This window comes from Piliocolobus tephrosceles, chromosome 3 (genome assembly GCF_002776525.5).
Source record: "Piliocolobus tephrosceles isolate RC106 chromosome 3, ASM277652v3, whole genome shotgun sequence".
Taxonomy (NCBI): Eukaryota; Metazoa; Chordata; class Mammalia; order Primates; family Cercopithecidae; genus Piliocolobus; species Piliocolobus tephrosceles.
The window spans coordinates 180,160,894-180,178,482 of NC_045436.1; the positions used below are offsets into that span (position 1 = coordinate 180,160,894).

The 17,589-nt window shown below is 55.6% G+C and overlaps 1 protein-coding gene across 9 annotated transcripts in view; it reads left to right on the forward strand.

The window, feature by feature from the left end:
* The window catches only part of SH3TC1 (SH3 domain and tetratricopeptide repeats 1), a 42,749-nt gene extending 33,797 nt beyond the window's left edge, over positions 1-8,952 (forward strand). For 8 of the 9 annotated variants that reach the window (XM_026448272.2, XM_023206840.2, XM_023206843.2 and 5 more), the window contains 5 exons: positions 206-356; positions 3,272-3,394; positions 4,203-4,353; positions 5,432-5,628; positions 8,550-8,952. In XM_026448272.2, coding sequence (XP_026304057.1) covers positions 206-356; positions 3,272-3,394; positions 4,203-4,353; positions 5,432-5,628; positions 8,550-8,807 — 880 coding nt within the window. In that variant the 3' untranslated portion in view covers positions 8,808-8,952. The remainder of the gene's footprint in view (positions 1-205; positions 357-3,271; positions 3,395-4,202; positions 4,354-5,431; positions 5,629-8,549) is intronic. The other variant, XM_023206841.2, reaches the window with a different exon arrangement.
* The last annotated feature ends 8,637 nt before the right edge of the window (positions 8,953-17,589 follow it).

Here is a 17,589-nt window from a genome sequence, read left to right on the forward strand (position 1 = left end):
CAGAAGGATGTCCTTCATCTTTTCCATGTCGTGTGTGTTCACCCTGGCCCTCCCAGCAGCCTGCGAAGGGCAGAACACTGCACACACAAGAGGGCTGTTCCCAGTCCCCACATTCCAGATTCATCTGTCACCAGACCCACAGGAAGAGGCAGACTGGTTCCAGGAGAATGAGAGCCCTTCTTCTGACACCTGTGTCTGATTCCAGGGCCTACAAATCCGCTCTAGACTACACCAAACGAAGTCTGGGGATTTTCATTGACCTCCAGAAGAAAGAGAAGGAGGCTCATGCCTGGCTGCAAGCAGGGAAGATCTACTACATCCTGCGGCAGAGCGAGCTGGTGGACCTGTACATCCAGGTGAGTGGCAAGGGATGCAGGAGGGCCCCTGTGCTGTTCACTCTCTGTCCATCACCCATCCATTCATCCTTCCATCATCTATTTACCTCTTCATCCTTCCATCTATCCATCATCCATCCATCCATCATCCATCCATCTGTCCATCCATCCATCCATCATTCATCCATCCTTTCGTCATCCATCTATTCACCCATCTATCCATCCATTCACCCGTCCATCCACCCATCCATTCATCCTTCCATCATCTATCTGTTTACCTGTTCATCCTTCCATCCATCCATCCATCATCCATCCATCCATCCATCCATCATCCATCCATCCATCCATTCACCTGTTCATTCTTCCATGCATCCATCATCCATCCATCCATCCATCCTTCCATCATCCATCCACTCACCTGTTCGTCTTTCCGTCCATCCATCATCCATCCCTCTGTCCATACATCCATCTATCATCCATCCATCCTTTTATCATCCATCCATTCACCTGTTCGTCCATCCATTCACCTGTTCGTCCATCCATCCATCCTTCCATCTATCTTTCCATCATCCATCCAACTGTTCATCCTTCTATCCATCCATCCGTCCATCCATCATTCATCTATTCACCTGTTCGTCCATCCATTCACCTGTTCGTCCATCCATCCATCCATCCTTCCATTCATCTTTCCATTGTCCATCCATTCAACTGTTCATCCTTCTATCCATCCAGCCATCTTCCATCCATCCATCATCCATCTATTCACCTGTCCATTCATCCATCATCCATCCTTTTATCATCCATCCATTCACCCATCCATCCATCCATTCACCTGTTCATCCATCCCTCCATCCATTCTTCCATCCATCCTTCCATCATCCATCCATTCACCTGTTCATTCTTCCATCCTTCCATCATCCATCCATCCATCATCCATCCATCCTTCCATCATCCATCCACTCGCCTGCTCATCCTTCTATCCATCCATCCTTCTATCATCCATCCATTCACCTGTTCCTCCTTCCGTTCATCTATCCATCATCCATCCATCCATCCATTCATCCATCCATCCATTCATCCATCCATCATTCATCCATTCTTATTCATCCATTCACCCACCATCCATCCACCTGTTGGTCTGTCCATCCATCCATCCTTCCATCATCCATCCATTTACCTATTCATCCTTCCATCCATCCATCATTCATCCATCCATCCATGTATCCATTCATCCATATGTCCATCCATCCATCATCCATCCATATATCCATCCTTCCATCATCCATCCATTCACCCCCTGTTCATCCTTCCATCCATCATTCATCCATCTATCCATTCAGCCATCCATCCATCCATCCTTCCATCATCTATTCACCTGTTCATCCTTCCATCCATCCATCATTCATCCATCCATGCATTTATCCATTCATCCATATATCCATCCATCCATCATCCATCCATCCTTCCATCATCCATCCACTCACCTTCCATCCTTCCATCTATCCATCATTCATCCATCCATTTATCCATTCATCCATCCCTCCATCATCCATCCATCCTTCCATCCATCTGTCATTCATCCATTCATCCATTTATCCATCCATCCATCCATCTGTCCATTCATCCATCCATCATTTGTCCATCCTTTTATCATCTATCCATTCACCTGTCCATCTATTCACCTGTTCATTCATCCATCTGTCCATTCATTCTTCCATCAACCATCCATTCACCTATTCATCCTTCCATCCACCCATCCATTTATCCATTCATCCATCCATCCATCATCCGTCCATCCTTCCATCATCTACCCATCCTTCCATCATCTATCCTTCCATCATCCATCCTTTCACCCATCCATCCATTCACCTGTTTGTACATCCATCCTTCATCCATCCACCCACCAATCTACCTATTAATCCATCTCTCCATTCATCAATCTGTCCATTTATTTATCCATACATTTGTCTATCCACCCATCTATCCATCCATATGAACATACATCACCTGCCCTATACCCATGCATACATACATACACACATCATTCCAACCATCCATCCATCCATCCATCCATCCATGCATCCATCCAGGCATCCATCTATCCACACACCCATCCATCCATCCATGTGTCTATACTTCTGCTCATCCATTCATCCATCCATCCACTCATTCTTAAGCCACTGCTGAGCACCTGTTGTATGCCTTTTCCCTCCCTCCAACTGGTTCCCTCACATCCTCTCCCAGTGGCTAGCATCTTCTCCCTGAGGGCAGAGGCATGGCCCCTCACAGTGCCCAGCACCTGCTGGTATACAGCACATGCTCAAATAATGTGGCCACTAAGTTAACACACAGAAGAACTTGCTCCAAGCGACACGTGACACTTCTCCTTACACAATGAATCTATCATAGCGGCTGTTTTCAGAGGCTTTCCCAAACACAGTGTGATCTGGAACAAATTGTGAAGCCCACGAACCTGGTGAAGCTTTCATTATTGAGCACCTACTGTATACCTCCTTGAGCTGAGGAGAGGGATCAAGAGCTCATGGCCAAGAGGGGACCAGGCCCACCCACAAACACTGTTGATGTGTGGCCCTGAGCTGTGGCAGGGATGTGGCAACGCAGAAAGGAGCCAGGGGATGGGCTCCAGCAATCTGGGGGCCACGGAGACTGGTTTGAGTGCAGGGGGAGTAGGCTAGGGCTAGCCCTGGTGGTAGGATTCACAGGTGTTGGGCTCCTGGGCTGTAGCTGCTCAGTCACCTCCTGGCACTCAGGTGCATCAGTTCATTGTCCTCATGCCAGTGGTGGGGGTAGCCTTAATGCACAGGTCTGAAAAATGCTCAGGTATACCTGCAGTGTGTGAGAGGAAGGAGGATGGTGAAGGGGGCGTGGCCACCTCGCCAGGTGTGGGTCTTGAGGGAACTTCTACCTCCTTTCAGGTGGCACAGAATGTGGCCCTGTACACAGGGGACCCCAACCTGGGGCTGGAGCTGTTTGAGGCAGCTGGAGACATCTTCTTCAATGGGGCCTGGGAGCGGGAGAAAGCTGTGTCCTTCTACCGGGTGAGCTGGCCTGTGGGCTGATGTGGGTGAGCCTCAGGGGGACACCTGGAGGGCGGAGGCATAGGTGTGGCAGGGCAGAGGCCCCCCACCTGGAGGCAGGGCCACCCATGCACATGCTTAGTTTCCCAGTGGTCTCACCGGGAATGATATTGACCGTGCCCCCTGCCTGGGACAAACACTTGGGGCCTGGACATGGCAATGGCCTTACCCTTGCCTAGTGGTCTCACCGGGAATGATATTGACCGTGCCCCTGCCCGGGACAAACGCTTGGGCCTGGACATGGCAATGGCCCTACCCTTGTACCTGATGATCTCAAGCAACCATGAGCGGGAAGTCCTGTCCCCATCTTCCAGATGAGGAAACTGAGGCTCAGAGAGGCACAGGGACATGTCAAAGGACACACAGCATGTCAGTGCGAGGCCCAGGGCCAGGGCCCAGATCTGCATGCACCCCGAAACAGGGACGGCTTCTCCCTTCCTCTGAGCTCACGGTGTGGCTCAGCTCTGGGCACAGATAAATGTGGTGTTTTTAGAGCAGAGAGGAGTGCTGGCTCCCTCCAGTCAGACCCCTGGTGCCCAGGTGGGAGAGGCTGGTCTGAGGCTGCCGGGTGTAGCTGGATGGGTCTCAGGTGACTCTTCAGCCCCCAACTTGTGTGTCTGAACCGTGCGTTATCCCAGAGCACAGAGCTCTGTGGTGGTGCAGGGGTCACTGGGGCGTGGGAAGCTCCAAGCACATGTTTGAGCTCTGAGGAGGGCGCTGGGCAAGGTGGGTGCTACGGGAAGCCTGACCCCACCTGCCTGTGTGGTAGGACCGGGCCCTGCCCCTGGCAGTGACTACGGGCAACCGCAAAGCGGAGCTGCGGCTGTGCAACAAGCTGGTGGCACTGCTGGCCACGCTGGAGGAGCCCCAGGAGGGCTTGGAGTTTGCCCACATGGCCCTAGCACTCAGCATCACTCTGGGTAAGTCCCCTGAGCCCCTGCCCTGCCAGGACCCACACTTTGCCAGAGCCCAGCCTCCAGGTCTGCAGGGCAGGAGCTGAAACAGCTGTGGGATTTTCCTGGTCTCCTGTCCAGGCAGGCAGATCTGCCCAGCTGGCTTCCCCGTCCAGCCGTGCGGCACAGCCCGAGGTCTCTCACACAGTGCAGAGCTCCCTGCCTGGCTGAGCTCTGCTTCCTCTGCCTCTTCCTGCTACTGACCACAAAGGCCGCCCAGTGAGCCCTCTGCCTTTGAGACATGCCAGGCATCTCGTTGGTCCCTGTATGTGCCAGGCTGTGTGGCACATTCCCTTTCTCTTGTGCCCTTCCCACCCTCATCAACCACATGGCTCTCTGGCTGATGAAATCCCAGTTCCCCTTCCAGCAGCCTGCCCCTTAAGGCCGGGCATCCCCTGGTGCTGTGCCAGGGTTGTCTGTCCTCCTCCAGAGACAGGGAGCCCTGGGCAGGCCACATGCCCCAGCGCCTTGTGCCCCGGGGCCCAGTACACAGTAGGTGTGCAGCTGTGTGGGAATGCATTGAATGCCGGCTCCACGGCACTCGCCCTGCAAAGGGGAGGGCATCGGAGACAGCCTAGGTGGGTTTGTGCATCTGTGGGGGTCCTGGAGCTCAGGCATGTGGTGACTCCCCAAGGTAGGGGGCTCTGATCATGACATACCCAGGAGGAGTCGGATGTCACGTCTGTGGGTTGCCTGGAGCCGGGGTGCCCGGGAGCACCTGGACTGCATGGCTTTTGGGGTCTCCTGGTTAAAACCAGTGAGTAAAGGCAGGTGGCTATGTGTAGGCACAGAGCTGGGCCATCTAAGTCCGACTTTGCCAAAACCTCACAGTAGATGGGGGCAGGTCTTATTAGTTCTGCTTTGTAGATGAGAAAGTGAGTCTGGGAACCCGGAAGGGACTGGCCAGAGCTGCCCAGGTGGCCGCAGGTGCCTGGAGGCAAGCCAGGTGTTGCCCGGGGTCTGCATACCTGCTCCTGAGGGGCCTATGCCCTGCCTGCCCCAGGGAGCCATGTCTTCACGCCTGCCCCTTTGGCCTGCACCCCAGGGGACCGGCTGAACGAGCGCGTGGCCTACCACCGGCTGGCCGCCCTGCACCACCGGCTGGGCCACAGCGAACTGGCGGAGCACTTCTACCTCAAGGCCCTGTCGCTCTGCAACTCGCCGCTGGAGTTTGACGAGGAGACCCTCTACTACGTGAAGGTGTACCTGGTGCTCGGTGACATCATCTTCTACGACCTGAAGGTGGGGGGGGAGGGGCAGGGCTTGGGGTGTTCCCGGCCCTCTTGGAGTGGGATCTCCACCCAGACCCCAGAGGCCTGGGTTCCAGCCTTAGGAATGGGAGCTCTGCACCCGGCTGGAGGGGCCGGCAAGGTTAGCAGATACAACCCAGCTCCCAAGCTGGCCAGGCCCCACCCTCGAGAACTCAGTCTCAGCCAGGGAGGCTGACACATAAGCGGGCAATGGTGGCCTCTGGGTAAAGAAGGGGGATGGTAGTCAGGGGGCCCTCCTGGAGGAGGTGACACCAAAGCTGAGTCTTGACAGTCAAGTGTCAAATTGCATTTAACAAAGAAAACAGGGTCGGGAGACATTTTGGAGGACGACATCATCCTCACATTGAATCCACATTGCAAGATCCAACCCAAACTCCAGCGCCTCCTCTAGGAAGCCTGCCCAGGGTGCCAGCCTGCACTGAGCAACTCCTTCCTGGAGTCCCGAGACACCTTGCATCTTCACATCACCCAGGAAGGGTGGGGTGGGGCCGGTGTCTTACCATCTGCTTCACAGGCAGGGAAACCCCAGCGGAGGGCAGGTGCAGTGGGGCCGGGCCCCAGCCAGCCAGGCTGAGGCCTTGCTGGGTCGGGTCTGTCTCGAGGGGAGGTGCTGGGATCTGTGCTCCCTCTGCCCCCAGCCCTGCAGGGGTGGACAGCTGGGACTGGCAGATTCGGACCTGGGATGTCTCCACCCCTCTGCCCAGCAGGCGCCCGCCCCTCCTAGCATCGCACTGGCACCGCGTTAGTGCTCCTTATGGGCTGAGGGGCCAGGGCGCTCCAGTTCAGGGACCGAGATCTTGGGGGCCTTAGAACGACATGAGGAGCTGGGGCAGCCCTAAGACCCCACCCCGTATTCTCCACCGCAGGCCTGGGGCTGCCCGGGAGGCCCCCGCCCAGTGCTGGCGACACCTGGTGGTCAGAAGCGGTCCCTGTGGCCTCCCAAGTCCCAGCCAGACAGGCAGGTGCCAGGGGTCAGGCCCAGAGGGATGCCGCTCACTGCTCAGGGGCTCGCCTGGGACCCAGGGGATGGGCCTCCCAGAAGGGGCCTTTATCTCTCTTGGTCAAGCCTGCCGCCCACTCCACCTGCCCAGGAGCAAGGAAAGGGCCAAGTAGTACCTGAGAGGCCAAAGTCCACGGTTGGGGTCGAGGGGCAGAGGCCTCCTTCACCGGCTTCCCCTGCACAGCCCTCTGGGCCTCATGGTGACGGTGCTGTCAGCCCAGGCCAGCTTCCCACAGGGAGGCCCCCTCGGAATTCCCCAAGGGCGGCCGTCTTTCCAAGGCCACACCCTCCTCCTTGTATAGGAGGCTCTGGACCCAGGGCCCAGAGGAGTGGGAGAGAAAGCCGGGCTGGATGGGGCCTGGAAGGCTGGCAGAGAGGCAGGGTAAATGGGCATCCTTGCCGATTGCCTCTAAAAAGGGGTCCCCTTTAGTCTACATGTGAGAGCGAGCCCTGGAATAGGGTGGATTAGGTGTGTCCTGGCTCAGCCTGCCACTCACTAGCTGCTGCACACACTACAGGCACATCGAAATGCACACGCAAATGCTCACAGGCACACGCACACTCAGGCACACACACACGCACACAGGCACACGCACACTCAGGCACACAAACACAGAGGCACAGGAACACACACAGGCACAGTCACACACACACAGGCACAGTCACATGCACACAGGCACACACACACAGGCACACACAGGCACAGGCACACAAACACGCACAGGCACACAAACACGCACAGGCACACACACAGGTGCGCACACAGACGCACGCGCACACAGGCACACAGGGGCACACACACAGGCACACACACAGGCACACGCAGAGACATAGGCTTTGGCTGGCACCTTCCTGTTTCGTTGGGAAGCCCCCACCCCTTCCGGAAGCCCTTGCCTCCCACCCCCGGCTGAGTCTGGGGCCTCCTGGGCCCCCCACAGGCTCCTGGGCTTCCCTCTGCCACAGCCCGGGCCACCCTGTGTGGTCAGTGTTCACTCCCAGGTCCCTCAGACTGGGAGCTGGGAGCGAGGACGTTAGGCTCAGCCATGCACCCAGCACAGAGTCCAGTGTTCGGCTGGGCCGGGGGGCATTGGATGAGCAGCGGCGGTGACTCGGGGACTTCTCACGCCCCTGCTCCGTGTGTGGGGCGGGGCAGTGAGGGAATGGACTGCTGCATCTTGGACTTTGTCCTTGGCCCTGGGAGCCATCTTGAGATGGTAAAGGGGGACAGGCCAGGCCTGGGTCTTAGAGAGGTCCCTTGGGTGTCCCCCATGTGGAGGAGGCGCCCGGGGAGAAGCTGGGTGGGGGATGGGAGGGTCAAGGTGGAGGTCTGGGAGGCAGCATCCCAACCCAGGGATGGTGAGTTTGAGCCAAAGATGCATTGAAAATGGGAGTGGATGTCTGGGGAGTCACACTGTCAATATTTCAGGGAACATTGCCAGGGAGGACACCTGTGAGATGGTTTTGTACCTGGCCTGGCGCGTGGAGGGCCTGGAAATGGTCAGCATGGACCGGGGCCAGAGGGGAGCCTGGGTCACTCAACACTGTGCCCCTGCTGTGGCTTGGAGCCACGGGTCCTGCATGGAACTCTCAGAGCAGGCAGGATCTGCCCTGACCTCAGCCCATGAGGAAAGCAGCCACTGCCTGCAGAGAGGGTGGGACCTGGGGTAGGAGGCTTGGGGTGAGTGGGGTGTAGGGACAGTCAGGAAGGCTTCCAGGGGTGTCAGGGTCGTCCCCAATTCCTGCAGCTGAGACCACAGCAGTGTCACAGGCTTCGGGGCTCATGGGGTGAGCCAGCATTGGCTGGACATGTGGCATGACCTGGAGACAGGAACGGCCTCTGGGAAGACAGGCTCCGAGTCCCCCTTTTGCTGAGCATGGCCTGTCCCCTTCAGGACCCGTTTGATGCAGCTGGGTACTACCAGCTGGCACTGGCAGCCGCCGTGGACCTGGGCAACAAAAAGGCACAGCTGAAGATCTACACGCGGCTGGCCACCATCTACCACAACTTCCTCCTGGACCGCGAGAAGTCGCTCTTCTTCTACCAGAAGGCCAGGACCTTCGCCACAGAGCTCAACATCCGCAGGGTCAACCTGCCTCCTTTGCCACTCTGCGGGTGGGTCCCCTGGTTGGCCCCCAGCCACCCTCGCTGAGGACAGCATCTGAGGGAGTGGGTTTTGTGCGAGGAGGATGGTCTCCTGCCTCTCCTGGTGTCTCCCGTGGCTCATTTTCTGGGAAATGGAGGCATGAAAGCAGGGTTCAAATAGCAATAAATGTTTGGGTTTTTTTCTGCAATAACATACTGAAGTCCCCAGCGCATCCTTCCCTGGTGTGCTGCCGGGGTGTGTCTAGGGGCCAGCTGCTTCCCTGGTGACAGCCCTCTGATCTTGGGGATGAGAAGGACCCTGAGTCCAACAGACCTGGGCCAGGTCACCATGAGCCTCGGTTTCCTTGATGGCCAGAGGGGAGGTGGTGGTGGAACTCCCTGGGCAGCTCCCTGCTCAGAGCTTTTGCTGTAGGTCTCGTGCCACCCTTGCCTTTAATCTTCAGGCCACTGTGCCCACATGTGGGGGCTGCTAGTGCCCCTGTTCGCCATTGAAGAAATAGAGGCACAGAGAGGTTAGGTGTCTGGCCCACCGTCACACAGCAGGCAGGGGCGGAGACACAGAGCCCAGTACACTGACTACCACACCACCCTGCCAGCCTGCTGCCAGGAAGGTGTCCCTAATTAGGACCCAAGGTCAGCTCCTGGACCTCTCTTGTGGTGTCAGGAGAGCCACAGGCCAGTGAGGGTGGCCCCGGGGATCCCTCACTCAGTGTCCTCTGCTCTCAGACTTGGCTGGGCCGAGCCTGGCCAGTCCCACCTCTGGCCACTGGTCAGCCCTGTGGGAAGTGAGATGCAGGGATGTATACAGACCGCCTGTGTAGACACTGCTGCCCAGTGTTGAAAGTCTTATCTGGGCTGCCCCCCAGCCGTCCCCACATACCCCTCACCTTCCGGCCCTCGGCCCTCATCCCAGTCCCAGGAATCCCAGGTTTTCCTTCTTGGAATCTCTTGGCCCAGGGAACACGGCTCACACGGTGTCTTTGCCAGTTTACAGCAAGGAAACCGAGGTTCAGAGACTGCGGGTGTCCCACGTCATTCTCACATACCCTGCACTCTCCCAGGCCCCTCTTTTAAACACTTTAAATGAGGTGACATTCACATCGCATGCAATTACCTATTTCAACGTGAATCATGTGGTGGCATTTGTGCGTTCACAGTCCTGTGCAACCACTCACGCCATCTACTTTGAAAATGTATTCATCTCCCCAGAAGAAACCTGCCATCCTCACTAAGCAGTTACCCCTCCTTGCTATCCCCCAAGCCCCTCGTTTAATGGAAGGGGAAACTGAGGCCCGGAGAGAGACTTGCCAGTGAGTGGAGCTCTGATAATAAGGAACCAGGCACCCATCTGCTGCTTCAGTCCTGGGTTGGTTTTCCACCCAGCAGAAGTGACAGAGCCGGGAGGTTCTGGGAGCACCAAAGGGGAGCCCCATGCTTGCAGCCAGAGCCCTGCCCCGAGCCTTCCCACCAGGGGGCGGCAGAGAGCTTTCCAGAACCGGCCGCGCAGCTGGCGGGAAGCAGCGGGTCAGAGCTGCTGACAAACCTCAGGTTGACCCCAGATCGCTGTCTCTGTGGGTCGGGCTTGGGAATTGGAGAGGAGGCCGCATGATTGGAAACAAGAAGACGGCTCGGCCTGGCTGGAGCAGCGGGAAGCGCCGTCACGTTTACTGAGGACACAGACCTCCTGTCCGCTGGGCCGGGCCTGCAGCCATTCTTCTCGGGGTGGGGTCCGCAGGTCCGGGTTGCTCTCGGCCCCCGACCTGCCTCAGAGTCTGGGGGGCTTTGGAACTGAGCCTCCCCATCTCCACCCACCCTGGCTGGTGCCACGAGGGGCCTGGATCCTGGGATCCTGTTCCTCTTGGGCAGCAGAGACTGGGGGACCAGTGGAGACGATGGGTCTTCAAGCACCACATTCAAACCCCAGCCCACCACTCACAGTCTAGGGGTTCGGGGTGAGGGAGTTGATTTCTCTGAGCCCCAGTTTGGTCACCACTAAAATGAGGCCGACCTACTGGGGCAGAGTGCCAGCCCCAGAGCTAACAGAGGCCTGTTTCCTACTGACAATACCTCTTACTCCTAGGAACAGCTCCAACAACCACACACTAGGGAACACTCAACCCAGGCCAACTTGTCAGAGGCACATGAGCCAGAGCGACTCCATCTTGAATGGGGGCTGGGTAAAGGGAGGCTGAGACCTGCTGGACCGCATTCCCAGGAGGCTAGGCATTCTTAGTCACAGGATAAGATAGGAGGTCGGCACAAGATACAGCTCATAAAGACCTTGCTGATAAAGCAGGTTGCAGTAAAGAAGCCGGCCAAAGCACACCAAACCCAAGATGGCCACGAGAGTCACCTCTGATTGTCCTCACGGCTCATTATGTGCTAATTATAATGCATTAGCTGCTAAAAGACACTCCCACCAGCTCCATGACAGTTTACAGATGCCATGGCAACATCTGGAGGTTTCCTACATGGTCTCAGAAGGGAGGGCAGAAACTCTCGGTTTTGGGAATTGCCCACCCCTTTCCTGGAACACTCATGAATGGTCCAACCCTTGTTTAGCGTATGATCAAGAAATAACCATGAAAATGGGCAACCAGCAGCCTTTGGGGCCTATGGAGCAGCCATTCTTTGTTTTTTTTTTTTTGAGATGGAGTCTCGCTCTGTTGGCCGAACTGGAATGCAGTGGCGTGATCTTGGCTCACTACAACCTCCGCCTCCTGGGTTCAAGCGATTCACCGGCCTCAGCCTTCGTCGTAGCTGGGATTACAGGCACCTGCCACCACGCCCAGCTAATTGTTTGTATTTTAGTGGAGACAGGGTTTTCCCATGTTGGACCAGGCTGGTCTCGAACTTCTTACCTCAGGTGATCCACCTGCCTCGGCATCCCAAAGTTATGGGATTACAGGAGTGAGCCACTGCGCCTGGCCAGAGTAACCATTCTTATATTCCTTTTCTTTCCTAATAAACTTGCTTTCACTTTATGGACTCGCCCCGAATTCTTTCTTCTGTGAGATCCAAGAAACCTCTCTTGGGGTCTGGATTGGGACCACTTTCCAGTAACAAACTTGCTTAACCTCTCAGACCCTTCGTCTCTTCATCTGTAACCAAAGACAAAGCCTCCCCCAAGGTTCCAAAAGTGAGGAGAGAACGCATGGGAAACGAGGGGCACAGAGTTGGTGTGCAGAACCAGGCATCCAGTCCCTTTGTTTTGTGGTGGGTGGAGGTCAGGGCTTGGCTGGCTGAGGCCTAAGCCCACTGGTCTGCAGCCCTGCTCTGCCAATCGGAGGCTGGTTCCGAGGCAACAACCGCCGCAACAACAACCCCCTTCAGCAGAGTGGGCATGAGATGAAGAGATGTCCAGTGGGCACATGCCCAGCCCTATGCAGTCAATGGGCTCACAGCCCAGAAGCCAGCTGCCCTGATTTTAGAGGGAGTCAACCCTCAGGTTGACTCAGTCACCTTCCCACACATGTTCAGCAAGCGCCCACTGCACGGGCTCCGGAAACCGCCTCGGGCAGGCGCAGGGAACTCCAGGAGTGTTCCAGGCCCTTCCAGAGGGGCTCCTGGGACTGGAGCTGAAATCACACTCCTTTTGGGGTCCCTGGAGACTCTCCCCTCAACACAGAAGGAAAGAGCCTTGCCCAGGGTCACACAGCCCCCTCTCCTGGCTCAGAGGCAAGGGGGCTCCTCCGCCCAGCACAGCTGCTTCCACTCTCCTGGAGCCCACGTCCTTCCCTGCACTGGTTCATCCAGGGGTAAATATCGGCCGAGTCCAGGTTGGACCCTCATTTGGGTGAGGGAGCCGAGGCTCGGAGAGGGGTGGTCACCATCCCAAGGGTATGGAATGATCAGCAACCCAAGGGAACTGGCTGCACCTTGCCGTTCCCTTGAATAGAGAGATCACCATCTCTACTCAAGAGAACAGCAGGCCCAGCCAGTTCTAGCAAGGATTGGGCAGCACACAGGCCACCATCCCAAGGGTGCCCAGCAAGTCCTCATCAGCCTCACCTTCGCCACGGAGCCCAGGAGTTGAGAGGAGGTGGTTTATGGCCCAGTATGAGGCCAAACTCTCTCCTAAGCAGGGTTCTCCGGAGATGGGAGAGGCCAGCTCAGGCAGAAGAGAGCTCCCCGTCCGCAGACGGGTTCAAGCAGGCCACGAGGGTCTCCCATGTGAGTGGAGAAGTGTGTCCGGGTGACACTGTTTGGGCAGAAAGGTGCCCTTGGACTCCAGTTGGCACCATCAGTGATCCAGGCTATGTTTCCAGGGAGCTTGGCCGCAGTCAACTCACATGTCCTGTGTCCAGCGTCTGGCCTGGGGAGCAGGGTGTGGGTCCCAGGCTGGGCAGCTGGGGCGACCCGTGCACCAGCAGCAGGGTGGGGTCTATGCAAGCTCAGGGGCAGGAAGCAGGCTTGAGTCCAGGCTCTGCCTCTCTCTGGGCCTGACCCAGAGCACCCCACAGTGGGCTCCCCTTCGTATGCCTTGCCCCACCGTGAGCCTCACTTTTCTCATCTATAAAATGGGGCAACGGGATGTACCTTGCTGAGCTATTAGGAAGATCAACAGCATGGTAAGAAACATTTAGCACATTTTCCAGGGCTTGTCAGGTCCTCCAGGGTTGATAGAAAAACAGTGAAAAGAATAATATGCCTTCCCCCAGACGGAAGTGCGGGCAGGTGGAATTCTAAACTGACCCTGTGTGCTCCTTCCCCTTCAGCACAGTGCGTCTGGGCTGTGATAGGATTTCACTTCCGCAAGGAGGTTGCATTAGGTGGGAAGGGTAAAGGGGTTTGCAGATGTAAGTAAGGTCTCTAATCAGTTGACCTGGGGTTATTCAAAGGAAGATTATTGCAGACAGGCTTGGCCTAATCAAGTGAGTCCTGTGTAAAAGGGTTCAGCCTTCCCCAATTCTCCTACTGGCCTGGAGGCAAACAGCTTCCACGCTGCACAGCACGGTGAACAGTGGGTTTCCCATGGAGGGGCCAGCCCACCAGGGGCTGCAGGCTCTCTAGGAGCTCAGCGGCCCCCAGCCGGCAGCCCTCAAGCACACAGGACTCCAGATCTACAACAGCACGGAGCTGAATTCTGCCAATAACCACGTGAATTTGGAAGGATGTTGAATCGTGGGGGAGATCACAGCCCAGTAGGCACCTCGATTACAGTTTGTGGCGACTCTGGGCAGAGAATCACGTGAGGCTTCTGACCCAAAGAAAGGGGCGTTGCTTTAGGTTGCTGAATTTGTGATTTGGCACACAGCATAGATAGCAAATACAAGGCCAAGCCTAGGAATGGGGAGGCCAAGCCCCAGGCATCCCTCCAGCCCTGAAGGACTCACGGTGGGCGGTAGCCAGGCAGCTCTTCCCTAGGCCACCTCCTCGCCTACCCACTTACCTGCTCCAGCAGGTCCACTCCTCAAACTGAGGTCTTCACATTCAGCTCCCACACCAGGAATTAAGGAAGAAGGGAGGAGTAAGGCAGGAGAACTGGGGCATGAGCAAAGGAATAGCAGGTGCGGCCAGTTTGAGTAAGCCAGAGAACTGCAGAGGCAGCCGGTTCTAGGCAGGACTGGGTGGCACCCAGGCCATGTCCTCACTCCTGCGATAACAGGACAGAAATTTCCACCGCAGCTTCTGATGGACCGCGGGCCAAGTGTCCACTTCACCTTTGATGGACTATGGGCCAGTCCTTCATAGGACGTAGCCAACTGGGAGTCTCTCGAGGGCACCCAGGGATATTGCCAAGTTCTTTAGCTTACTAAACACGCCAATTGAGCGGCCCTCAAGCCACCTGCTGGAGCTGGCTCCCGCTCTGTGAATTGCACTTTCGCTTCTTCACGAAATCTGTGTTTTGGTTGCTCCGTTCTTCTGTTGCTTGGTCTCTCATTACTTCTCTCGTTGCTTTGTTTGTGCGTTTTGTTCAACACACCAAGACGGACAACTCACAGGAATGACCTTCCATCGGGGAACAGCGGGGCAGGTGTTGGGACCCCTGGGCTCCACCCTCCACCCAGCTGTGTGACCGCAGGACAGCCTGGGCTTCAGGTGGCCTCCTCTGCACAGCAGAGGGCACACTTCCTGAGCCCCGGTGTGGGCGCCCTGCGAACATGGCCTGCTGTCCTGGACCCTGTTCGTCTGCTGCCGTATTCACCAGGCCAGCCCTCAGGACCCCGCCAGAGCCAAACACAGGATTTCACAACCCCGGCCACTTTAGGCTGGGTCTGCGCGGCATCCCAGGAAGAGAGAATTCCAGGGCCAGGAGATCTCCAGGAAGTAGGGCGTACTTCGTCCCTCTCATAGCAAACACGGCAGCTCCTCGTCTGTGACGGCTCTGATAAGCCCGGACTGCAGGATGAGGAGACCTCTGGGGACCCATCCGCGTGGGGAGAGCTGGGTTTCCAGAGACGTCTGAGAGGGGAGGCAGTTTCACAAAACCACAGGCTTCAGGCCAAGCTCAGCCTCTCCGGGGAGGATAGCCGATGCCAGTCCCCCTTGCCCTGTCCCCAGAGCCTCAGGGACTCTAAGAGGTCCATGGGCAAGCCTCTCCCTTCACCTCCTGACCCTTGTTGGCCCCAAAGGGGAGCCCTTGTGTGCATCCCCTCCTCCTATGCAGGAACGCACACCAGACTGGCTATCTCCAGGCCAGCAGGGAGGACCCCACTGTGTGGCCACGGCTCACACTGTCGGGCCCTGTGAACACCCCCATTCCCCACATGGCCTGGATCCAGGGCGGAGTGCGAAGCTGGGCCGGTTCTGACCTAAGCCTTGTTTCCAGCACAAGCTTCGAGGGCCCCACCCGGGATGGGCCACAGTGATGGAGGAGGAGTGGTGTTACCTTCCCACATGGGTCCCAGATGCTTTGGGACAGCCCTCCCTGTGGCGGGGGAAGGGCCCTGGAGGGAAGGAGGCCCTGGGACCGCTGTGAGCTCAGCCTTCACCCTTATGGAAGCTTCACCCCAATCGCCTGACCCTGTAGGGACAGATCAAAGGAACCTCCAGAGCCATCTAAGCTCTGGGTCCCCACTGGTGATCAATGTTCTTAGCAAAGGAGAGATGGTATTGACCTCAACCTGACCAGGGCTTTCTGCTTTACCTAAACAGTGGACGTCAGAACATTCCACCCCAGTTCAAGAGCAAGGCTCATCGTGTCATCAACATTATACTGGAAGTCCCAGACGACGCAGCAAAACAAGGAAAAAGAAATCGATTCGAAGAATTGTTAAAGAAGAAACAAACCGACGTGATTCACAAATGACAGGGTTGTTTACCCAGAAAATCCAAGACGTCCCAGACAGCTCTTAGGGTCACTAAGAAGCCAAGTTTCCTGGGAAAAGAGTAAACAAAAGTCAATTCCATTCCCACGGACCTGGAACAGTGAGTTGGGAAATGCAATTATAAAAATCATGCAATGTTGAATATCAAGAAGATAGACACTATGTATGATGTTTAATACTGAGTGTCAACTCGATTGGATTGAAGGATGCAAAGTATTGATCCTGGGTGTGTCTGTGAGGGTGTTGCCAAAGGAGATTCACATTTGAGTCAGTGGACTGGGAAAGCCAGACCCACCCTTAATCTGGGTGGGAACCATCTAATCAGCTGCCAGCACGGCTAGAATAAAGCAGGCAGAAAAACGTGAAAAGATTAGACTGGCCTAGCCTCCCAGCCTACATCTTTCTCCTGTGCTGGATGCTTCCTGCCCTCAAGAACTGAGTCCAAGTTCTTCAGTTTTGGGACTAGGGCTGGCTCTCCTTGATCCTCAAGCTTGCAGACGGCCTGTTATGGGACCTTGTGATTACATGAATTAATAATAAATTCCCACATATATAAAAAAATTTATATAAATATAAATATGTTTATATATTTAAATATGTGTGTGTGTGTGTATATATATATATATATGTCCTATTAGTTCTGTCCTTCTAGAGAACCCTGACTAATACACTGTGTCCAGGGAGAAATTAGCCAAATATTTACTGTGTTCATAGGTAGGAAAATGCAATATGGGGAAGATGACCGTTTTCCTCAAATTAACATGTGGCTTTATGGCAATTCCAATAAAAGCCTCAAAGATTTATGTAAAACTTCACAAGCGGATTCTAAAATATAGACAGAAGACCAGAAGTTCAGGAAGAGCTACAACTCGTCACGAGGAGCGGAGACAGGGCAGGAGGCTTCCACCTATGGGCCTGGATGATGTATTATAAAACAGCTTCACTAATACAGGGTAGTATCAGCAGAGGGATTTTAAAAAAGCAGAAAAAAAGAAGCCTAGAATTGAATTACCAAATATCCCAACACCCAACATCAGGCGTGCCGGTCTGAACACCCAACATCAGGTGTGCAGGTCTGAACACCTGACATCAAGTGTGCTGGTCTGAAGGGGGGAAGCTGGGTTCTTCAGTAACCAGTGTGGGGGCAAGTGGTGGTCCAAGCATGAAATGGGCCTCTCACATCCTCCTCAAAAACCCATTCCTGCCACATAACCCAAAGGTGGAAAGCAAAAATGATGTTAACTTCTTTAAAAAATGAGGCTATTGGCCAGGCGTGGTGGCTCACACCTGTAATCTCAGCACTTTGGGAGGCCAAGGCAGGCAGATCACCTGAAGTCAGGAGTTTGAGACCAGCCTGGCCAACATGGTGCAACCCCATCTCTACTAAAAATACAAAAATTAGCCAGGCGTGGTGGTGCACGCCTGTAGTCCCAGCTACTCGGGAGGCTGAGGCAGGACAATCGCTTGAACCCAGGAGGCAGAGCTTGCAGTGAGCCGAGGTTGCACCACTGCACTCCATCTGGGCAACAGAGCACAACTCTTTCTCAGAAAAAAAAA